The following is a 24,594-nucleotide window of genomic DNA, read 5'->3' as shown; positions in this document are numbered from 1 at the left end:
CCTGTGGTGGCGCTTTCGAGCGCCTACATTTGTGCTGAACCTAAATATAGCTGAATAACTGAAGAACAGCATGTTTCTTTTTAAAACATAACCTTGGTATTGAAATTGTTTTTCAGTATTTTTTATTTTTTTTATACATTTCACAAAATAATGGCTTTTATTCTTTCTGCTCCCTGCCATTCTCCACCCACCATCTAATATTTCTGTATATTTCCCTGTGTAGAGATTTTTTGTGATGTATACTAAAAATAAAACTGGATCTGTTCAACTCTGTGCAAAATAAAATAGTAATAAAAATGAGATATCAAAGTTTTATTTAAAAAAAAAATAGCTGCTTTGTTTTGTAAATCAAATTCTCTTTTGTGGTAGAACGTTGGTTTAATTAGTGGACTGATTTAATATTAAATATCTATCTGTTTGAAAATGTCTGCATGGCTGAAATGAGTAACGTTCCCTCAATGGTTTAGCATGGAGAGATACAATAAGAAAGGATTACTTGCTGGTTTCGGTAGCTCTTGCTAGCTTTAGCTGTATCACTTTGTTTAAAGTAAGATAAACAATAAGTAATCAACTTTGCACACCAAAACAGGTAAAGCCAACTTTGCACGTTTAATATCAACATCTCTGCTAAACGGACTGTGTAAGATTGATCTTACCAATATACTTGGCTAAGTATGTCTAGCTTTCGGACCTTTAGAGGCAGTTGACATTGATTTGGATGGTGGTGCTTTTCTGACTTGTATAACAAAAATGTACTGATATTGTTCCCATACCTTTATGTATTCCTTCAATGGCTAATTTGTTAGATGAAAAATGATTTATGCATCATTAAAAAAATAATGTAGGTAACCACAAGTGTGCTACAGTGCATACCTATTTATACCCAACTGACATGATTGTCTTCTCCTACAGCAGGGTGCAGAACATCTTGCTACATGCAAAAGTTAGATTAGTCAGATATGAGAATGGGAGTTTTTGTTAAAGGACTAAAAAACTTCAATCAGAAGCATAAAATATTCTTTAGACATATGCTTGATATTCACTTGCATGCAACCTATGAATATATATATATGAAGAGGATGTGTGTACAGTATGAAGGGAACAATTAAATATGACGTTTTCTTGCACCAAAATCATGTGTTACTACAGGGGTGTGAAACTTGCGGCCCAAACACATAGTTTTTTGCAGCTCTGCCAGTGCCCAGAAAAAAAAAATACTTCTCTGAGGCTGACCCTTCTTCCTTCGCACTGAATGTTGGGCGTGGCGCCATCACGCCTGACAATTGCAGTGAGAAGCGCAGAGAGAGCAGTCACGAGATAAAAACAGAAGAGAAGAAAGAATGTAATAGAAAGTTAAGTGAAGGGGAGCAAAGGCAGCATGAAGGGCACTGTGTGAAGCTTTGGGAAGAAAACATTAAACTTTATTTTTGTGTTTTCTTAATAATACACTTTACAAAATTGCATATGAGACTTTTTTTTTCTTTTTCGTGCGGCCCACACAATTTTAGACTATTCTAGATTATTTTTGCCCAATTGGGGTTTTGAGTTTGACATGCCTGTATTACATATCTTGAGGTAACGTTTTACCATCGAACTATTGCTACAATGTATTGCTCATTTGTAAATGTATTTAAATAATAAGCAACGTCATGTTTTATACAATTAGCTTCATTTTTAGTACCATTATGCAAACATTTTTCATTATTTGTGGTTTTTTTTTAATGTCAAATATTTGTAGAAGACTGTCTGTCTATTAAAGGTGTATAAAAAACAAAAAAACAAGGTATTTAATGTAGAAATAGACAGGTATTCAATTGCCGGCGATGTGGTGCGCAGATATCGTGCCACGCACATTGCTGGCAATTATAGTAGAAATCTCTGCTCATTTCCCCTCGCACCTCTATGGGGTGCGAAGAAAAATGAGCGTAGATTTCTGTCAAATTTCCGCTGCAAAGCCTCCTGCAGACGTTTCGGAGAATCTTTACGGCTAATTGTGTAGTGTCCATAGCAAAACATGACACAGCCTTTCTTGTCACAGAGTTTTATGTTTTTACCTGTCTACTGTCTGGGCACCTGTTTGTAGTACAAGGGAAGATTGTGCCTACTGCAGCCACTTTCTATTTTATTTTTTATTCACCTTACACCATGAAAACTGCTATATCTCCATGAAAGTATATGCGTTTCCTTATTTTGAGACTTGGAATTGGTTATGGTTTTCTTTAAAATCTGTTATCTTTGTCAGGTTGATGACATTTTGGGGGAAGGCAGCGATGACAGTGATAGTGAGAAGAAGAAGAAGAAGTCTGTTAAGGTAAAGAAACAACAAAGTACAACACAGGAGAGCTCGGAGAAAACGCCAGAATGCTCTTCATCAAGTGAGCAAAGCCTGTCAGATAGCGCATCCAGGTGAGTGCACATTCATGCTGCTGCCATTATTTCCTCAGGGGACTAACACTGCTCTTTTTTGTTGTTTTGGCAATGCAAAGTGTAAGTTAACCTTTACAAAATAATTTTTGCCTTTTCCATTTTGTAATACAGTGGAGTTCATTTCCTAACAAATTCCAATATGTTTTGACCCATAATAGCTAATCGGCTTTGATCAATTTAGTGCAGGTTGATCAGGGAAAGCAAATGTCTGATTTTGTTCCTATGGATTACTGCGCTTTTGCATTTTGGTTGTTACTGTCTGGTTTATATTTAAACTACAGGACAAAAAACAAGCGCTAAAGTTAAGAGCACTGAATAAGTCACACTATCCAGAGAGAAAAGTACATGCTAGTAAAACATGTGCAAACTAAGGGAAAAGGCACCAACGACACTTAAATTCTACCCAATACATGGATGAACGAGTAAGGGTTTTTAAATGTTTGTAAAGCTTTGAGTCATACTTTAGGGTGTCTGTACTCAATTTAACATATGTTCCTGATTACTCATTAAATTTTCACTGACCTGCTCTTTCCACAAAGTGAGTTCTAGGAACTGCACACGGAAATGTTTTCCAGGGGATCATCCTTTTCTGTAGTATTGTTTCCCTTAAAAAACTTTGTTTTCCATTCTAAAATGAGCGCTGAGGTAGATGTGAGCAGGAAGACCAGTGAGAAGCTTCCGGTTCTATGGTTGGGCTTTTTCATTGGTCTGTGCAGTCACACCCTCATAGGCTGGATGAAAAAAGCCAGTGCCATACTTCCGAAACTTTTAGCATGCAGTTCACAGGAGAACGAGTAGTCTAGTGGAAATTTTACAAGCAACCGTTACTTGGAAAAAAATAATTAAGTAATATGAGACCCATGACACTCTGAACCAGATGGCTGTCAACCAACATCTTATTTTAGCAGCAACATGTTAAAGCTGTCACCATCCTGTCTAATTATAGCTGCTCCTGGCAATTTGTAGATCGTGGTCAGGAACTAGTTAAAATAAAGTAATTTTGAGATTTTATGTGTCACTCTTTACGATAAAGCATACTAAGTGTGGTCTACATGACAAAGAGGTTTGTACTTTATTGTAAAGCTACTATCGCAGTGTACAACACTTATTTTACATGCAAGATATGCCTGTGTTCAAACTAGTACTCTGGAATATTGTGGCAGTCTGTTGAAATTACTGATGAGCTGTTTTTGGCCTTGATTTATTTAACGAAATACATATCTGCATTGTGATTTCTTTTTATTGATTGACTTGGTTCACTTAGGCAATCTTTAAATTAACATGAGCCATTGTTCAAGATCCAGGAGTATTCAAATTTGCCTGTTCAAAGTATAGATTGCGGAAAAGAATGCCTCTTATTTTATGTTATATAATTGTTACTTAATAGTTCTGTGCCTCTTCCAGTGCTTGTGCAATGTAACTGCAGAAGTTAGAGGTGTCTATTAAGTTGTGACTAGGTTAGGTGATTTGAGTATTGCATTAAGCAAGTTCAATTTGCAAACACTGATTCATATTTTATGATAAATCAAGATTGGTATAATATATATATTTTGTAGGTGTGTGCAGAAGTAAATCTACTTTGTGGTAGGTATTGGAGTTGTATGAAACATCAGAATCTGACGGGTTCTTAGATGTCATATTCAGTAACAATAGAGTAACCTGAAACACTCTTATATACAGTTGATGTGTTTTGTAGTACATTAAATATTTATAAGGTGACTAATCGGAAGTGCCATGGAGATTGAGCATTATATCACTCACTTGTTCCAACCAAGTTTAGGCATTTAGAAATTCCACCGCAAGAATGTAGATGTTTGGTTTTTTCCACATAACTGTAATTGTTAGGCAGTTCTGCTTCTTCGGGCAAGGAGCCCTTTTCTTTTGTGTTTTGATGTTGACACTTGCTATTATTATTATTATTATTATTATTATTATTATTATCGATTGGTAAGGTGACACAGTGCTCTGCAGCTCAATACAGTAGGGAAAACAGGACGTGCATATAAAAAGGACCTACAAGGTAGACCAAAATAATGCAGACATGAAAACAAAAGCTGAGGAACTTGCTCATTAGAGAGATTATCTTCTAGTTGGATATCTGTTTTTGATATGTTGAGCTTTTGGTAGTGTTGGGACATCCATGTGTAGATAGCAGAAAGACAGTTGGTTACACAAGATAGTTCAGAGGTTAGGGGAAGAGATATAGATTTAGGTATCTTCATCATAGAGGTGGTATTGGAGGCAGAAGGAGTGGATTAGTGCCCCAAGAGAAGAGGTGTACAATGAAAAAGGAAAGGACCAAGAACAGAGCCTTGTGGGACCTTAACAGATAGTGGAAGTGTAGGGGAGGATGTGCCAGAGGTAGGAATACTAAAGGAGCTGTTCATTAAGTAGGAAGTGAACAAGGAAAGAACTGTGTCAGGAAGTCCAATGGAGTGAAGAGGGTAAACAAGAGTGTCAAAAGCAGCAGAGAGGTCCAGGAGGATGGAGAAATGACCCTTAGGCTTTGCAGTAAGTAACTCATCAATCACTTTTGTGAGAGCAGTTTCAGTGGAATGTTGGGGACAGAAGCCTGATTGCAGAGAGTTGAGAGGAGAGAAAGTGAGACAGGTGTTTGTACACTAATTGCTCATATAATTTGGAGGCAAAGGGGAGGCGAGAAATAGGGCAGTAGAAGATAGAGGGTGGATCGAGAGATGGTTTCTTTAGAATTGGTGAGATGAGCGCAGGAGGATGGAAATGTGCCAATGGAGAGAGACAGGTTGAAGAGGTGAACTAGAGGTGGGCATGCAGTGGAGGAGAGGGAGTGAAGAAGTTGGGAGGGAATAGGCTTGAGGGGACAGGTTATAGGGTGAGAGGATGAGATGAGTGCAGAGACTTTGTCTTCAGTTACTGGAGAGAATGAATTAAGGGTGGATTGGGGAGTGTGGGTGAAGGTGGGTGGAGAGTGTGGAATTTGGCATGAAAAAATATCTTGTCAAATGATGTCGATTTTGTCTTTGCAGTAGATGGCAAAATCATGGACACTAAGGGAGTAAGGAGGAGTAGGTGCAGGTGGGCAGAGAAGGGAGTTGAATGTGGCAAAGAGGCGACAGGGGTTAGAAGACTGGGTGGATATTAGAGATTTGAAGAATATTTGTTTGGCAATTGAAAGGGCCGTGCTGTAAGATGAAAGGGTGAATTTATACTTGAGTAAATCAGGATAGGAAAAAGATTTCCTCCAGTGGCGCTCTGCAGTGTGGGAGTACTTTTCCAGGTAACAGGTCTGCTTGGTGTGCCATGGTTGGGGGTTGGATCGTCGGAGACTGAATGTTGTAGCTGAAGCTGCATTGTCTAGGGCTGAAGTGAGTGTTTTGTTGTAGAAAGAGGCAGCCTCTTTAGGGTGGGACAATGCAGTCATAAGAGAAAATAGTTGTTTTAGTGAAAATGTGAAGTGGGTTGGACTAAGTACTTTGGGAGTCATTGTGTACGTGTGGACATGGGTGCAGAGGGAGGGCATGAGGTAAGGTGAGGCTGAAGGAATGGATGTTATGGTTGGAAAGTGGGAAGGCTAAGTTGGAGAAACTAGAGAAGGAGCAGTAGAGAGAGAAGACAAGGTCAAGAGAGTGTCTATCATAGTGGAGATGAGGTGGGAGAGATCAAAGAAGGAAGTAAGGAGAGAAGTTTAGTGGCAGAAGAGCCAATGGGATTATCAATGGGGATTTTGAAGTCGCCCAGTATTAGTGTAGACAGGTCAAAGGTTAGGTAATAAGTGAGCCAGGATGCAAAGTTCTCAAGGAAATGGGAAACTGTATCCTCCATTTTATTCATTTTGTCTGTTTCCGGTTCTGGGAATATGGCTTAGGGAGAGTCCCCTGTAGGAGAGCGCTGCAGGGGATGTAGTGTCCAAGAAGGTGAGCCAAGTCTCTGTAATGGCAAGGAGGATGAGGGATTAAGAAATGAATAGATTATGAATAGATGCAAGTTTATAACAAACAGATCTGGTGTTCCATAGTGTATAGGAGAAGGAAAGAAAGGGTAGCGGAGATATGTGGATAAGGTTGCCGGGATTGTGGGATGGATGGAAATGTTTGGGGTGGCGCGAGGAGCATGAACAGAGAGTGGGGATTGTACAGGGCCCAGGGTTAGGTGAGATATCATCAACAGCCATGAGAAGGAGCAGGGTGAAAAAGAGGACATTTTAGGAGGATTAGTGGATGTCAAGTTTTTTTCCTGTTTATGATGACTGGTGAGGGTGGTGGGAGCAGGAGAAAAAACAAGGAGCAAGGAGGGAAGCAGTGAAGGGAAATCATTATATGGGAGGGAGAAATAATATTATGGAGAAAGAAGAGGAGTTTCAAGAGAAGTGTTGTAGTATTGAATAGGATAAGTTCTAAATTGAGTAGGTGTATGATGGAGAGGTGTGAATGAATGTGTATTAGCTGGGTAAGTAATGAGAGAATGGAAAGGAACAATTGATCCAAATTTTACGGGGTAATTGAAGAGTTGAAGGATACTTTATCACTCCCTGGCTGGGGTTAATGGAGTAGGCAGTTTTTGCAGCTCTGACACGGCGAGGTTCAGGAGGATGCTGACATTTGGATGCAGAGGGCCCAGCAGCCAAACAGAGATGGTAAAAGCAATCACAATTGAGCTCAGTAAGTAGTTGAACAGATATTGAAACAACAATGACAGTGCTCTGCGGGTCCCACAGCTGAGCAGAATGGTAGTTTAGTAGATCCTAAAACAGCCTTTTTCGGTATGAACCGCTTTTTCTGAGCGATTCTCGGCGCTGCTGTATTCAGAAATATCCAATGCTTTATTTTTGTGAGATTATGGAAACATGGGCGCAAAGAGCAGAGCCAGTGTATAGCTTACTCCAACTGTGGTCTGCATGCAACCGCTTTTATCACAATATGCTTGTTTTACACACTGTAAGGCATATGTTCATATAGTGTACCAGTAACTACAATTTTCCCACTGTTTTCAATTTAGCTATAGGGAAATGTACTCTGGAAAGTGTCCATAATCATTTGTATTTTGTGCTACTTATTTTGCTATCCATAAATGAATATGATGCGAATGAATGTAAAGGAAAATGAAGATTTGAAGATCATTCTGTATGTAGACTTCAATTTTTATTTAAATATTTTGTCTCTGCAAGTTATATACATGAGAACAAAATGCCTATATTTGTATATACAACTTCTGGATGGCCATGAGCGTTAAGCTAATCTTCATCCTCTAAAACAATTAAAGCATTTGTCTGTTTACGTTTAATAGCTTTTTGATTAATGGTTTGAGGCAGGGGGGTTTTGCTGAATGGGTGTTTTGCTGAATTGATCTTTAATTTAATGTACTGACTTTGAAATAGCAGAGAGAAATGTCTACTCTTTTATACTACTTCACGTCAATTTAATTTGAAAGTAGATTCTCTGGAATTGCCCGAAACAGCATGAAGGTGTCTATTTAGTGTTAGTATTGGCACATAAGTGTGTTGCATAGCATTAAAAATGGTTTGCTAAACAATGTACTTTTCATATGCAGTTTAGTAAAAGATAAAAGTACGTTAATATTAGAGGCTGAGTAAACGCCTAATTGCAGTATAAAATAATTACACCTACTGTTTTTGACTAAATTTAGTATATAAAGATCGCCTTTCTTTTCTAATCTCTTCTAAAATGCATGCAGCACTGATTAAATAGTCTGCCCTCTGAGCTGAAAATCCTTACGTTTTCTTTCATATGATTGTTCACACCCAATGTGCTGAAAGCTGGAAACTTCCTATTTCTGTGATCACAAAGTTTCTTGCCACTATGTGATCACATTCTCCTTGGTACTCATGTATATTTATAACTGTCCAGAAGATGGCTAACTTCATGCAGGCATGTAAAAATGTAAATGCAGAAAGAGCAGCTTTTATGCACAGTAAATGTAACATGTTAGTTCTAAATAAATAAAAAAAAAATATTCAAAAGGAACTTGTTTTTTTAATTAATTTACAGCCCCAAATCTGTTTCTCCTCTTCTTCTTTTTTTTTTTTTCTTCCATATTTAAAAGCTTTATTTTTGATCTGTCAACTTCTTCACACCACTGCTCATAAATGGAGCTGTGGATCAGGACTGTAGACAATAGACATCACACACCTTTATCAGGGTCTTGAGTATCACTACGTGAAGAATCTTCACACCCTTTATATATGCAGCATTCCTCTCCCATCTGGCAAGCCTCTATGAAGGCGACTAGTAGGGATCTAGACTCGGCTATGACAGCATTTAAAGTTACTCAGAGCTGTCAGTCTTCCCTTTTTGATTAATTTGTTGATTTCTATTTTCATTTGGTTGGTATTTGACTCCTGACAGTTTCTCTACCATAATGTCAATAAATGAAGCAATGAGTCCTGATTAGAGACTGCTCATGGCCCATATGTTTTAAATTGAATGACCTATATCTAGATCTATTATAAGCAGCCTCCAGCTGTGGTAAAAATTCCAAAAAATATATATAATTCAACTTTTCCAATCTACAGTGATACATTCTCAGGTCTATCTAATATCTAAGACATCAAAAAGCGAATGCAGCTTGGGAATGCATAATTTTATATGTACATATATTATAAGTGGTGAATATATATATATATATATATATATATATATATATATATATATATTATAGAAATAGAAAATTATAATAAGGTTGCAGGTGAGAGCAGTGTATTGATTTATTTATAGCAATAAACATCTATAAAAAGGCTGCAAGTGTGTCAATGCCCCTCAACATTTTTTATTTTTTTTAAACTAATTTTCTATTTCCCGCAGTATACATGTGCTCCTTCCCCCAAGCTTTGCCTCATACTCCATAGCAGGGAGCTCATACTTCCAGCTTGAATCTGAATTTGCTCTAACAGTTTGTATTACCTGACATTAGTTGAATAATATGGACAGGATGGTTAAAACTGCTAGAGGTACCTGTAACATGAGATGTAAAGCGTGTAGGCAGGGAGGAGGTAAAGTGGGTTCTAATAAAATAATAAAGCTATGGGAAATACTATAGTAAAACTTAGAAAATAATAATGTTGACTTTTAAGATGGTCTACAATTCAGATGTTAGGTCTTTATAGACCACCTCTTTCCTTCAGTGTTTCATGCAATACTTTTTCAAATGCATGTTCTGCACTATATGACAAGTAAAGACATATTCGTGCAACTTAAAAAGCAAAAAAATAACCCTCATAGAATTTCTGTAGAAAGCAAATTCAACACATGAGACAGTAAAACTAGAGAACATAGATTATGGTATGTGCTAGTAATGTAGTTTTGTATTCATACTAGGGATGGGAATCATTAGATGTTTCATCTGAACCATCGGTTATATGGTTCCTATGTTCGATGTTTAACCGTGCAATGATGAGCATCCAATGGTTCCTCACCATCGCTAGATTTCTCCTCCGATATTTTCCAATGCTTACCAATAGTGGACATATAGCGAGACTATATGTATGTATATGTATGTATGTATATATATATATATATGTATATATATATATATATTTTTTTTTTTTTAACAAAGTGGTTTTATTTATTGTTTTTAAGACAATACAAAAAGAAACCTACAATACAAAACAAAGCATACAGACACAAAAATGCTAGGAAGTTGTGAGGAGCTCCCAGCCTATCTATTCTACTTAAGTAATTGTTGCTTTTACCATACTACAGATATACAGGGGACCAACTGTGAGCAGGATAGCATGAGGAGTCAATCGGTGAAGGATGTACTTAAATCAGTGTAATCATTTAGGTGTCCCTACTCAGGTTAAATATTGTCAATCTTGCAAGTGTAGAAGGAACTAAACTCCAAATCAATCCTAAGTAAGCAAAAATAAAGCTAAAGCTGCGCAGGGCTGTATCTAGCATCTCTACCGGTGGCTCCCCATGCACATCAAATCATATCATCCTGGTGGGGGTGAACAACGATTTGAGAATCGTAGCAATGGTGCCAGACCTTATGATACTTGTGCATGGCCCTTCTACTTTCTTACGTGAACCGCTCATGCCTCCACACCAGCGAGACAATATTTGACAACTATGGCCACTTTGGTTTCCTCAGAACTAGAGATGCTCACTGACCCCCGTGAACTGGTTTTGGATCTGGATATGGATTAGCTTCGTGTTTAGGTTTCGGCAGAACCGCCCTTGTTTGTTTTGGTTTTGGTTTTGGATTTTTCAGGGAAGATCCTAAAATATGCTAAAATCACATATTTTTGCTCTTTTTTTGTTCCTACATTATTATTATTAACCTCAACCAAATTTCAAGTCATTTGCAGTCAAATTTGACCATATCCCAGATCACAATATTATTTACATACACTTTTGGACAAATACTGCAGCAACCTGCCTGGATGCTAAGCGACAGAGCAATGACTCAAATACAGGGCAGTTCCTAGCACATCTAGGACACATTGGATAACAGCAGTGGCAGAAAATAAAAATGGGGGCCCTCCCAACCCCCGTTTCGTTGGATCTTAAAAAGGAATTCAAAACTTGTGAGATCCGACAACGTACCGATGATGTTTTGCTTCGTTTTCCATTCTGAGGGCGCGCGACAGTACCGAGCCGGATTGGCTCGCTACTCTGATCCCCTAAGTTTTGGTGTGTTTGGCTCTCTAGGAACCGAGTCTGAGGATCTCTACTCGGAACGCTGATTCTCTGGTGAAATTATTCTTAAAGCTGGTGAAATTAAAAGTAAAACTAAAAATAGGGTGAAGGGGAAGCTACTTTCAAATTTATCATTTCAGCAGAGTGTGGATGAGCGAATTTAGGGGTCAATTTAAAAATGCACTGGACTGCAGTTCCCCACACCCCTATTTCCAGATAATTTTTTCAATATTCTCCGCACACTTTCAGTTGTTTTTTCTCTTGGTGTTGTGAGGCCCATAGTTAATATACCTTAATAGTATTCTTTGATATTGCAAAAGAAAAAGCAAACTCAGTTTCAATGTACTTTGTACTGTATGTACAGTATTTCTTATTTTATATGTTCAATTTATTAACCTGTTGCTACCGTTACAAATCAAGTTAAAATAAATAAATAAATAAATAGCACTGCGTGTGAACAGTAGTGCTAGTGAGCGGTTTCATTAAATGTTTACTAGCCATTGATAATGCTATCTGTTTTTTTTCTTCAATAACAAGTGTGCTTTATCCCAAAAATGTTTTATTGCTAAAAAAAATTGTATGTATGTGTATGTATATATATATATATATATATATATATATATATATATATATATATATATATATATATATATATATATATATATATTGTAACAAAAGGAGGCATTTAGCTGGCAATATGCAGGGAAGTAGAGTAAAACATTTGTGCAGTAATGCACCTAGAGTGAAGACTTATGTATGAAAAGCAATAGTTTAAATTTGGTTAAACTTACATGATCTGAAATCCTTCCTCTCAGCAAACAGACAGGGCATGTCTGGTTGTGCAAACAGAGCCAGTGATGGGTGTTTTCTTTTAAAGAGAAGGTGGGTGTGTCACCTGTCCATCAAGCTAAGGCTGGGGCAGGAGCATCATGTATAAAAGCTTGTTTGTTTCATTTGTTCAGTGAGACCAATGCTGGGATAGCTGACTGGTCCTGAGAGAGAGCTGGTCTATGTATAGCTAGCGTTTAGGCTCTCCATGATTGCTGTGCAAGTATACAGTGTCAAAATATTTACCATCCTGACAATAAAGTACCATAAAAAGGAAGAAGTTGTTCGCTTGTGCTTCTGCAGTAGCGGGCTCTTGCCACAAGTAGTATCATTAAGTTGGTCTCGAGCAAAGTCCTGTAGAGGAAACAAAATTGGTATTGCGGACCAGTCCGTATCCTCACTGACAGGTGGGGTGGGCTCATCTGCGACATCACCGACCAATGCTAGTTTGGACTGTCCATGTTTCCCCGCAGGTGGATGCTTTTGTGGAACTCCTGCTATGACTCCCAGGATGGCATTCCGGTTTGGCGGTTCCCAAATATCGATGTTCAGATGTTGTGGATTCTTAGGCGGTTTCTTTAAGACCGGGCTTCCGACCGTTGCATCAGTTGCCGGCATGTCCGGCCGGATCCGCTCACCGAGGACATCATTAAACAGTGGGAAGTCTCGCCCCAAAATGAGTGGATATGGGAGTTTAGGTGCTATGGCAGCTACCACCATAACAGTTTTGCCTTTAAGTGTGACTGGTAGTATTGTTCTTTCATACTACTCTGTCGTGCCATGTACGCAAAGAACCTTCACCTTGGGCAACCGAGAAGTTATGGTTTCGGGTAAGACAGAGCTGGAAACCAATGAGAGTTCACTCCCCGAGTCAACCAGGGACAGAACAAGGTTTTGGTTGATTAACACAGTCACCCGGAACAAACAAGGACGTCCTGATGTGGGACTCATGGTAAAACAGCTTGGAAAAGCAGGCCCAATATGTGCCACGGAACAGTCCATGGGTTCCGGTAGTCTAGGACACTCTGCCTTAAAGTGGCCTGGCTCACCACATTCAAAACACTTCAGATTAGACGGCTTTGCACCTGGCCCTCTGTCCGTAGCAGTTTTGCCATTGGGCCCTGTAGCAAGGATTGTCAAACCTGGCTTTTGGCGTGGCAGCGGCTTTGGCACAAATGCAGGTTCTTTAGTCATTTGTTGTAGCGCACAAAACCTTTCTACCACGGTGGCAAGCTCTTCATAAGTTTGTGGGTCTGATTGCAGAACCCACCTTTGCAAATCGCAGTTCAGCCCCCGGATGCAGTGATCTATCGCCAGAACTTCAATAATCCGAGAAGGCGAATTCTCCTCAGGCTGCAGCCATTTCTTTAAAATTTTAGAAAGCTCAGCCACTTGCGCTCTGACCGTTTTTTCTTTATCATAGCGCCATTGGTGATAGCGCTGGGCTCGGCCTGGCCTGGAAACTCCAATGCGAGCCAATATCTCAGACTTTAGGCACAAATAATCAGAGGCCCGTTCCTCTAGATCCATATACGCTCGCTGAGCTTCACCAGTCAGATACGGCGCCAGCCTCTCAGCCCAATCTTTAGGAGGCCACTTTGCCCTTTTTGCAAGTCTCTCAAAGGACACCAGATATGCTTCTATGTCATCACCTGGCAACATTTTCTGGAGAACAGGACCAAGTGGTTCATTTCTGTAATGTCTCACCTGGCTTAACTCTTCTCTTAAGAGCCTTGTGTTTTCCACCTGTGCCTCGGCAACTCGTAGCATCTGAGCTTGCTGCTGTTGCTGCGCAGCGGCCACATTCACGAGGGTTCTCAGTACTTCCTCCATGTTGACGTCTGTGCGGGTTGGGTAGCGGAAACTTGCTTCCCAGAGTATCCCACTCCTGACACCACTTGTGGCAAGAGGCCGCTACTGCAGAAGCACAGGCGAACAACTTCTTCCTTTTTATGGTTCTTTATTGTCAGGATGGTAAATATTTTGACACCGTATACTTGCACAGCAATCATGGAGACCCTAAACGCTAGCTATACATAGACCAGCTCTCTTTCAGGACTAGCCAGCTATCCCAGCATTGGTCTCACTGAACAAATGAAACAAACAACCTTTTATACATGATGCTCCTCCCCCAGCCTTAGCTTGATGGACAGGTGACACACCCACCTTCTCTTTAAAAGAAAACACCCATCACTGGCTCTGTTTGCACAACCAGACACGCCCTGTCTGTTTGCTGAGAGGAAGGATTTCAGATCATGTAAGTTTAACCAAATTTAAACTATTGCTTTTCATACATAAGTCTCCACTCTAGGTGCATTACTGCACAAATGTTTTACTCTACTTCCCTGCTTTCTCTGCATATTGCCAGCTAAATGCCTCCCTTTGTTACTAATATATATATATATATATGTATATGTATATATATCTATATGTATATGTATATGTATATATATGTATATGTGTATATATATATATATATATATATATATATATATATATATATATATATATATATGTGTGTGTGTATATATATATATATATATATATATATATATATGTGTGTGTGTATATGTATATATGTATATATATGTGTGTGTATATGTATATATGTATGTATGCCTACATTTAGATAAACATAAGGATGATTTCAGAAGTTTATTAGTGTAATTTATGTTTAAGTAGCCAGTTTACTTAAAAATTTAGAAACATGGGTTCTAGATCAATGTTTAGGACTGAACAATGTTTTGTAACCAATGTTTTCTTTCAATGTCGCATGCCTAATTCATACGTCTGAAGACATTAGGACCCTACTTAGCATACCTCCCAACATATAGGATTTGTAGTGTCAGGACACAGAGTGTCGCTGCCACCATGTCACCATAGGGTCATGCCCTGCCCTTTGTAAGTACTAGGTTGCCACCAACCACTTCCCACCCCTAAAAATTCCCTCAATTTCATGTGTCCCTGCGTCTGGTACGGATGCATTAAAGGTGGCGTCGCACAGTGGGTCATAACTCCTGATCAGACTGTCGAATTTGGGCGACAGTACTTTTATGCGTGGCTGTCCTCTCAACTCAGGACAGTCCCACCTAAGTCAGGACAGTTGGGAGGTATCATTTAACAATATTCCATTTAGGTGCATACTTTGCACTGAACCAAAGCAACCAAACAGCAATTAGGTTTATCTATTTAGTGTTAGGCAATGAAAGCAAGTGTCTGATTGATTGCACGTTTTTCACGTTATGCAGTAATGGTGGATTAGCTCTTTTGACTTGTATAGAATATTGTCAATGCTTTGCAGTCTGCATTGTGCTGTAAATTTCTCCAAGTTAAGATTAACATGTGCTTACTATTACATTTTCACTACCATATAGTACAGGCTTGGCTAACCTGTAGCACTCCAGGTGTTGTGAAACGGCAAGCCCAGCATGCTTTGCCAATATATAGCCTCTTATTGCTTGAAGAGTATGCTGGGACTTGTAGTTTCACAACACCTGGAGTGCCACAGGTTAGCCAAGCCTGATATAGTAGGTAGTTCAGCCTTTACTTTTATAGCCCTTGCCAAAAATCCTGGGGGTGACAGAGTATCAATCACAATCCATAATCTAAATATTTATTAGGTAGTAGTGCAACCGTAATTGCTTCACAAATGATAAGGTCAAGACTAGTTGTTAAAAAACTGAAACTCCCTGATAAGATGTATCTGGTCATTGAAAAAACTATATTGGTAAAGAAAGCCTGCCTATCTCAATCTATTTCACACATTCCTGTTTCCGTAATGAATAAAACTGGAGCTATAAAACCGTACTCCATGCAGCTATTTAACAGGAAATTTGGAAGCATTAGTCCTCTGTTTATCTGGCATAGTCTTGCTAAAATCAAGGTATACTTGCGATTTTGTAAAATTCTACATTATTCTGTTCTACTGATGTTTTTTTTTTTTTTCTTCAGCTCATCCCAATAGTGAAGTAGACACTATCTCCTCATTTGCCACCTTTGTGTAGTCACCTCCGTTTGCTTTTTGTGCTACTCAAAAAGTAGCATAATAATGTGTCATTGTATAAAAATAACTGCTAATAATGTTTGTATTCATACTGACTTGTAGAAGCCACTCCATGCAAGTGTATGAATCTTTTTTTTAATACAGCCTTTTGAAAATGATTCAAAGACACGTTTCATCTCTTCATATGCATTTCTATTGAGAGTATGTCATTCTTTTCAAAATACTGTACAAAGTAAAGGGAGGGCCAACATTTTAGCAAACGTCGGATCTCTTTTGGTTTTCTGCCACATTGGCAAACATGCAGTAGTTAAATAGTAGCCTGTGCTGCTGCACGGTTTTACTGTGGCCGTACATTAACAAGGGTCTGCCTATCTTTAAGTATATAGTAAAAAGCCTTTTATGTATAAGTTTGTGCATTTCTGTCAAAAATACAATCATCTGGACAGTTACAAGACATGTTAAGTAGGACAGCATGTTTGTTATAAATAGAGATTATCACTGAACCACATGAACTAGTTTTGGTTTTGGATCTGGATTAGCTTCGTGTTTTGGTTTTGGCAAAACTGCCCTTGTGTTTTCGATTTCAAGTAATTTGCCGTCATTTTAGGCCACCTCACAGGTCACAATATTATTTTCATGCACTTTCAAACAAAGACTGCAGCGACCTGGCTGGATGGTAACCGACAGAGCAATTACACAAACACGGCACTTCCTAGCACATCTAGGACACATTGGCACACAGCAGTGGCAGAAAAGAAAAATGAGGATCCACCCTCCCTCCCACCCCCCAGCTTTGTCGGGTCTTAAAAAGGAATTTAAAACTCCCGAGATCTGACGCTGTCACAATGACGTTTTGCCTCGTTTTCAATCCCGAGGGTGCGAGACAGTACCGAGCCGACTCGGCTCGGGACTCGGATCCCCTAAGTTCGGGTGTGTTAGGTTCTCGAGGAATTCAAGGAACCGATCCTGAGCATCTCTAGTTATAAAGTGAATATCCACATCTTCTTTAAATTTTCGCGGCTCAGTCTTGATCAGTCTTGATTAGCAGAAAATAACATTGATTGTACCAAATGACTGTTTCTTTTAATAAGCATATAACTTCCATTGCCCTACAATGCGCTATATATATATATATATATATATATATATATATATATATATATATATATATATATATATATATATATATATATATATATATATATATATATATATACTTCTTGTACCATTTCTCTGGGCCTGAAGTGTGCCAATGCAGTTCAAAACTTTCATCTGAGTGGGAGCACATTGTAAATGTTTATAGCCTATATGTGTTTGGCTTGAACAGGATAACTGTTGTGGTTTATATGCGGTTTTACTTGCATTTTAGCATGCATTAAAAAATGCGCCAGTGATGTAAGTAGCCTTACACTATCAGTGGCCAACTTCTCTGTGTTAAAACCATTTCTGTCACAAAACTAAGTTCATCAAGTGCATTAAATGGCTTTTAAGTCTTGCTTTGATTAGGGCAAATCAACACACATGAAAACTAATTATAGATGTTTAGAATGTACAGTAATTGTCAGTACCTCATATTGTGCCGTACTTACAAAGCAGTTTAAAGGTTGGTTGATGATCTGAACAATAATGTAACTTGTGGAAATTTTTGTTAGAAACCCCATTCAATATTCATAATGCTAAGTGCAATGATTAATATTTAATTCATGCAATCATAAATTTTCCATTTGTAGTTTTACTTAATGTTTAATGTTAATTTTAGTAGTTAAAATACACTATATTTTAAGTTTAGTGTAATTCTTAATAATACTTGTAATGTTTAATTCACAATTGTCCATCAGGGTTTTAGATACTGTCCACTGGGTCCTTTTTTTTGACGAGGGCTTATCCGCACCCCAGCATTCTACTTTAATGCTTCTGCCCTCCATTCACAATACAAAGTAGCCTATCCACTCGTGCTCCCGTGCTCCCATTCATAAGCTTCTTCCATTCCATTTCCCAGTGCAGTTCACTAAGGAAACATACTCCTGGAAACTCAATCTTTTGTACCCAGTTGATCCTTACATTTTTGCTCCTATTAATAGTCACTGAGTTATAGTAAAACAGGCTCCATGCATTTTTGTACTTGGCAACAGGAGTAGACACAATGAAGTGGATCATTGCCACTGAAACACACCTCACAGTTCTATAGTATTCATTCTTAGCAACAACTTTGAGGTACATCTCTATCTAACATAATTGACTATTCAGTCAGTGATTGCATCATGCTATTTGAGCAGTGAAGTTTATTTAAAGCAGGTAGACAAACACTAATGGATTGTCTGTATGCATTAAATTTAAAGAGAGAATGGTTAGGACAAAAGTTTGATCAAGCCAGTTCAATTTACAGTGTTTCACAAGCTTTGGGTGGTAGGGCATAAATTGAGTTTCTGAGATCATTACCCTAATTTGAAATGCAGTTCAAAAAAAGAAGAGCAACAACAGATTAATTGGCTGCAAGTTTCAACCATTGGTGCAAATGAGAAATCGACAATTGCAGTGGCTAAAGTGCTCATCATACCCGGCAATGCATGTTTGCAAGTTCATTGGTGTAAAGAGCATAGGCAGTAGAGGAAGATCATATGGTCAGATCAATCATCCCTCACCAGGCTCTCAACAAACAGATGAGTGTATGTGTGTGTGCGACTATGCTTTTGTAATGTGAGCCAGTCATGACTTAGTTGCTGGTATTTCCTTAGAATGGTAAATTCTAATAGTTACTTAATTGTGTAGAGTGATTATCTTCACACCATGTTTCCCACATCCACTGAGCACATGTATTTGACCAATGGATTGATGAGTATCATGTTGATATTATCTATATTGCACGGCCTTCTCAGTCACGATATCTTAATGCATTTGAGCATTTATGCTGGAATGCCTCCATCAATCAGTTTAGTGAATCTCTTGTGGTAGATTGGTGCTATATTTCTCATGCATAATTTTAGACTTTTGTTGCACAAATAATACCTGTGCATGATGATATGGCCTGAATTGTAGGCACATGTGAGTGTTGTTTAATCTCACGTATAATTAGAATGCTCATTTTCTTTGCATATGTGAAAAATATCTGGATGGAGATCCTCTGTGGTCTAGCATTAAATTAAATGTTGACCACAAACGAAGGCACCCTTTCCAAATCCTTCTAACTGCAACTTTGCTGTCATAAAAGAATACCTAAACCATCATGAGCAGCTTCCTGGGGCATTAAAGCAGGTTGTGTGTAATATAAAAGGATACATACAAAAATACACATTTATTAATCATATGCAGATGCCCATAAAAACTAACATGTGAATGTTTAGTTCTAACATCTGTGTATGTATTACTATGCAAATGTTTTTTTAAAAATACACATTTTATGTATGTGTGAAAGGTCTCTAATCTCTATTCCAATTTACTGAGAGGACTTTAAAACAAAGTATTGTATATTGTTACCCTTATAATTCTGCAATGTTTTTTGTGATTTTAATTTTACACGTAGTCCTTGTCTTGAACTTTATAGGCCTACATAGTGTTTTATTTTGTATCGGTTTCATTTATTTTTCCATTCTGTTTTATTAATCGTATTTCTATTGCCTATTATTTTCTTAATTTTTCTTTCGCATGTATTTATTTTGCCTTTCTCACTTTTATTGTCTAAATTCATTTTCTTTGTCTGCAGGGTTATCCCTTTTTTTTCTTAACTTAGTTTTGTCATTTCTTCCTCTGTTTCCCTTAAGCATTTTTCCATATACATAATTAGACAGTGTGATTGAGCTTCTGTTGCACATGTGCTCACAGTCCAAGGCTAGCGGCTCTCCACAGGAAATAGCGTACAATGCATTGAGAGGGGTTGTTGCACCACAATGTAGCACATCCTCCTAGCTTCAAGAATCACGGATTTCACTAAATGGTTAAAGCAAATTTACTGCATATCCTATATTTGTAGGAGATCCCCAAAGTTCTCACACAGTATCACAGATATATAACACTTTTCAATTTTATTTTAATATTGGTCTTTAAGAGTATAAAAAATGTGTATGAATAAATTAACAAAGTTAGTTTAAAATTTAATTTGGCTAAAAAATGTATAATATAAAGGTAATATTTGTGCAATTTTATCTTGCAGTTTGAGCTGTGCTTTAGGTGTTCATCTTTCGTTTCATATATGTTTACCTTTGGGCCCCACAATCCTCGAATTGCTACTTTTAGTATACTGTATCTTTAACAAGAGTGAGCAACCTGCGAGTCTGGTTTATGGTTACAGAATCTGTTTTGGGTCCTCTGAAAGTTTTATTTATAGAGAATTAAGAAATGGTTGTTTCCGATGTTCACATTTTTAGTTAAAAGCAAATGTTTGTCTTGGTGTTTTATGTTTAGAGTATGATTAATGTGCTTTGGGTTTTTTTTGAATTTACAAAAGCACATGCTGTAAGAAAAATGTCATTCTGTCTCATAGCATTTCAACTTTACATATGATCAGCTTACTTAATGAGTGATGATGTGCAAACAAATGCATCCACAAGGTGAAGTTTTAATTGAAAATGTAAATGTGTGTAGTGTGGAATACTATAATGACATTTCTGTCTAGGCAGTTTTGGTTTAGAAATTGTGGTTGCTGTTGTAACTTGAAGAAATGTACCCTGAGTACCGATGATGCAGAAGTAGAAAGGGAATGTCAGGTTATATATATTACATTGGTTTTCACAAAGTTTGCTGCTTCAGGGCTTTTAGACCTTTTTGTCAGAAGTTGCTATGGTATACTGAAGTAAAATTGCTAGCATTTCAGTGTCAAAGGCTTTTATTGCAAAATACATTAAGTTTGTGCAAAGAGTCAATATTTGCAGTGTTGACCCTTCTTTTTGACGACCGCTGCATTTCGCCCTGGCATGCTGTCAATCTTCTTCTGGGCCACATAATGATTGATAGCTGCCCATTCTTACCTAATCAATGCTTGGAGATTGTCAGAACTTGTGTATTTTTGTTTGTCCACCCGCCTCTTGAGGATTGACCACAAGTGGTCAATGGTTCTCTAAGCTCTGGGGAGTGTTCTGGCCATGGACCCAAAATTTAGATGTTTTGATCCGCGAGCCACTTAGTTATCACTTTTGCCTTATGGCAAGGTGCTACATCATCCCCAAACTGTTCTTGGATGGTTTTGAGAAATTGCTCTTGGAGGATGTTTGGTACCATTCTTTATTCATGGCTGTGTTTTTAGGCGAACTTGTGCATACAATGCATTAGTTACCAATAATAGTATTTGATGGTCACTTGTCCAGGATACCCACCATTCATTCTTTTTAGCGCTCTCAGACCGACCAGTGTCACTACATGGTGGTGCACTGACATCTGACAGCAGCTCCAGGACTTTCAATTGGTTGAAATACAGTAATTATTTAAAATGAAAATCCCCTTGACCACAGTAGAGGGTTCATTTCTTTGGTCCAGACGTGGTCAACTAATACCCAGCTGCTATCTTTAAATCCTTTGATCAATTATGTTGAGACTACAATTTTCCTCCTGCTATGTTTTTTTCATTTCTCCAGCTCCACCATGATTTGGTGGCACAATTTGACAAGGGAACACAAGCGTTGGTGGAGGCTCCCCTTAGAAATCTGCTTCAACCTCTTGGATATAAGTGACTGACTTTCTCTGTATTTTCCTACCTTTTGAGTGACACGACCGTTAATAACCTTTGTGCAATTAAGAGAAAAATGGGAGGTTGATATAGATCTTTTTTACTAATGAGGACTGGGGTATAATTCTATGTAGCTCGCGTTATTCTACTGCTTTGTAATGATTTTAGCAGATTCAAGTATATATTTTACATAGGCTGTATTTATTTTCTATCCAACTAACAAAATTTGGTTTTGATGATACTCATTGTTAAGGGTGAATGTTAGTCAGGTGCCCTTTGGCATCTACTTGGGAATGTCCTTATTTTGCAATGCCATAGTTTGGAGATTATTTTGTGTAACTGATGAACCCATGAATCATCAATTGTTATGACAATGTTAAAAAAATAAACGTTTTCCTCTTTCCTCTGGGAATGTTGATATAGGGCCACTGAAATCTGACCAAGCAAAAACTTTTTGCTCTTCACAACTGTATTGACACACAAAAAAGCAGTGACATTGTTGAATACTAGCTTAGAATTTTTGCCAACATCGGTTACTATAGCAATCAAAAACTTTTTACACAATACCTACATTATACAGATAGTGTATAACATATCCCCTTTGGCAGTTGATCATTCTCTTCACCTCACCATCCTTCACTCCCTAGGTCTTCACGAATCAACTCTCTCCTGGTTTCTGTCCTACATTTCAGGCTGCTTCTTTAGTGTCTGTCCCGAAATCTGAATGTCTTTAATGGATCCCTTGTATCTGCCAAGTTTGGTATTGTTCACTCAGGGGTGCGGAGTCTAACGAGTAGGTGGTATTTACCAGGGACCGCAAGGAAGTATGGTCTTAGCTGCCCCTATCCCGCAGGTTGCGGTCTCCTGGGTGAGTGCTTGGCAGATTGGTAGGAGGAGCCAGGAGCGAAGAAGGCGGAAGATGGCTGATGCTGGGCGGTGACCAGTAGAGGCTTGGAGTTACTGAAGCAGAAGTGGATCAATATGAGCAACGGAGGTGCAGAACTATATCTGACTTGATGCTAGCAGTCAGAGCAACGGCTGGAGAGTCACTGGAACAGCGGTAGTTCAGTATGAGCAACGGAGATGTAGATGAACTCAGGAGAGGAGATGGAACCTCGGGTGCAGCAGTAGCAGCCAACACGGAGAGGAGTACTCATGAGAAGCAGAGGCCACACTGGCTGCAACAGGAGACTCGGGTAGACAGGAGGGATCCAGATCCTCACAGCGCGTGAATGAAGAACAGGCGTCTGACAGGAGGAAGTAGGAGGTTTAAATACTGCTCCAAAATGCTGTGACCAATGAGGAACGACTAGGAGGTCTGAAGAGAGGAGAGCCGACTTGCACATGCACAGAACTCGAGGCAAAGATGTGACCAGAACACCAGGCTCACCACTTACAAGAGAGAGGTAACACTGCCGGTGCCCGTCCGCGGGGCTGGCGTGTGACGGTCTCTGTGTCTTCCCTCCCCTGACCTCTCTCCCGCCTTCCTACACCAAGTCTCTCTGGTGTATCTACCTGGATGTCACAGCGCTTCCTCAAACTCAACATCTCCAAATCTGAGCTCATTATCTTTCCTACTGTCAATATTGCTATCCCTACAAATATCTCCCTTTTGGTTAACAACCAACTCTTTCCTGTCACCCAAGCCGGTCCCATGGAGTCACCCTTGACTCTGCCTCGCCAAATTTTGCCACTTCCTCCTCCGTAACATCACGAAAATCGTTCCCCTCCTCTCTCAGGAAGCAAGCAAAATCCTGGTCCATTCACTTATTTGTCGTCTCGACTACTGTAGCCGCCTTCTCACTTACCCTTGTGCAGCTAGGCTCATCTTCCTCTCCCATTGTTCCACTTCCGCTACTCTGTGTAAATCCCTTCATTGGGTCCCTATCTGTTTCAGAATTCGGTTCAAGCTCCTTACCCTCACTTACAAAAATCCCTTACCATCACTTCTCCAACTTACATCTCTGATCTTGACAGAGGTACATACCCACCCGGCCACTCCACCCTGCCTCTGACCTTCACCTCAATTCACCTCTCATTACCTACTCCCATGCCTGCCTACAGGACTGTTGCCCACAATCTTTGGAACTCACTACCCCTCCTCACTCAACTCTCCCCCAACCTTCAAGCGCTCACTCAAAACTCACCTTTTCAAAGTATCCTATCCTACCACCTTCTGACCATGTTATCCATCACTTCCTCTTTCTTTGCCTGCCATCTCCATTTTCTCCCAGTTGGTTATACTGTCTCTCACCACCCATCCCTCTAGAATGTAAGCTCTTGTGGGCAGGTTCCTTTCTACCCATTGTTAAATGTTTGTCTACAGTCTGATTCCCTTGTACGTCCTATATATCTCTTGCTGCACTCTGTGTTAGTCCCCTTAGCGTTACTCACACTCATCTGTGCTACTTGTGTGTATTACCTCTTCTATTTGTTACTGCTTCTGTATCCATCAATGTGGAATCGGTTGTGCCTTATAAATAAATTAATAAATAATAATACCCACTGTCAAACATATACAATTAAAAATCAAAACAAAATCAACAAGTCCAATTTGTACAGCGTTCGTATATCTCGCCAAAGGGAGAAAAAAAAAAAAAAAGGTCAAGAACATGAATAACTGCCATAATTTTTTCTAGTTCTAGTTTAAATTTTATTTTTAAAAAGGTTTTCAAAAGCACAAGTATAGATTGAAACAGCAGAGAAAATCTTTTGCATACTTCCTTAAATCTAGATTTGCTCACAGCTTCTTTAAGGAGATTAATCTGTCACCCTTTAACCATATGCATCACCTGAAGCTTGCCATGAGCATCCCTTTGGCTATAGAGGTCACCTAGTAAGCTTCCTCAAACCAGTTTTAATGAAGAGGACACCATGTTTGCTTTCTTAACCACAAATCCTGTCCATATATATATATATATATATATATATATATATATATATATATATATATATATATATATATATATATATATATATATAAATATATACAAGTTAACCCGTGCATGATACTCATGCATTCTAGTCAAATCAAGCTACTAAAGGTC

General features: G+C 38.7%; 1 protein-coding gene across 1 annotated transcript in view; it reads left to right on the top strand.

Annotated features, from left to right (window-relative positions):
• The window catches only part of CTDP1 (CTD phosphatase subunit 1), a 102,516-nt gene that overhangs the window by 69,443 nt on the left and 8,479 nt on the right, over positions 1-24,594 (top strand). The window contains exon 12 of the mRNA XM_075213189.1: positions 2,243-2,406. Within this exon, the coding sequence (XP_075069290.1) occupies positions 2,243-2,406 (164 nt within the window). The remainder of the gene's footprint in view (positions 1-2,242; positions 2,407-24,594) is intronic.

This window comes from Mixophyes fleayi, chromosome 5 (assembly GCF_038048845.1).
Source record: "Mixophyes fleayi isolate aMixFle1 chromosome 5, aMixFle1.hap1, whole genome shotgun sequence".
Lineage (NCBI taxonomy): Eukaryota > Metazoa > Chordata > Amphibia > Anura > Limnodynastidae > Mixophyes > Mixophyes fleayi.
Note: the sequence above shows the minus strand (reverse complement) of the source record. Positions and strands in the feature narration are given on the sequence as shown.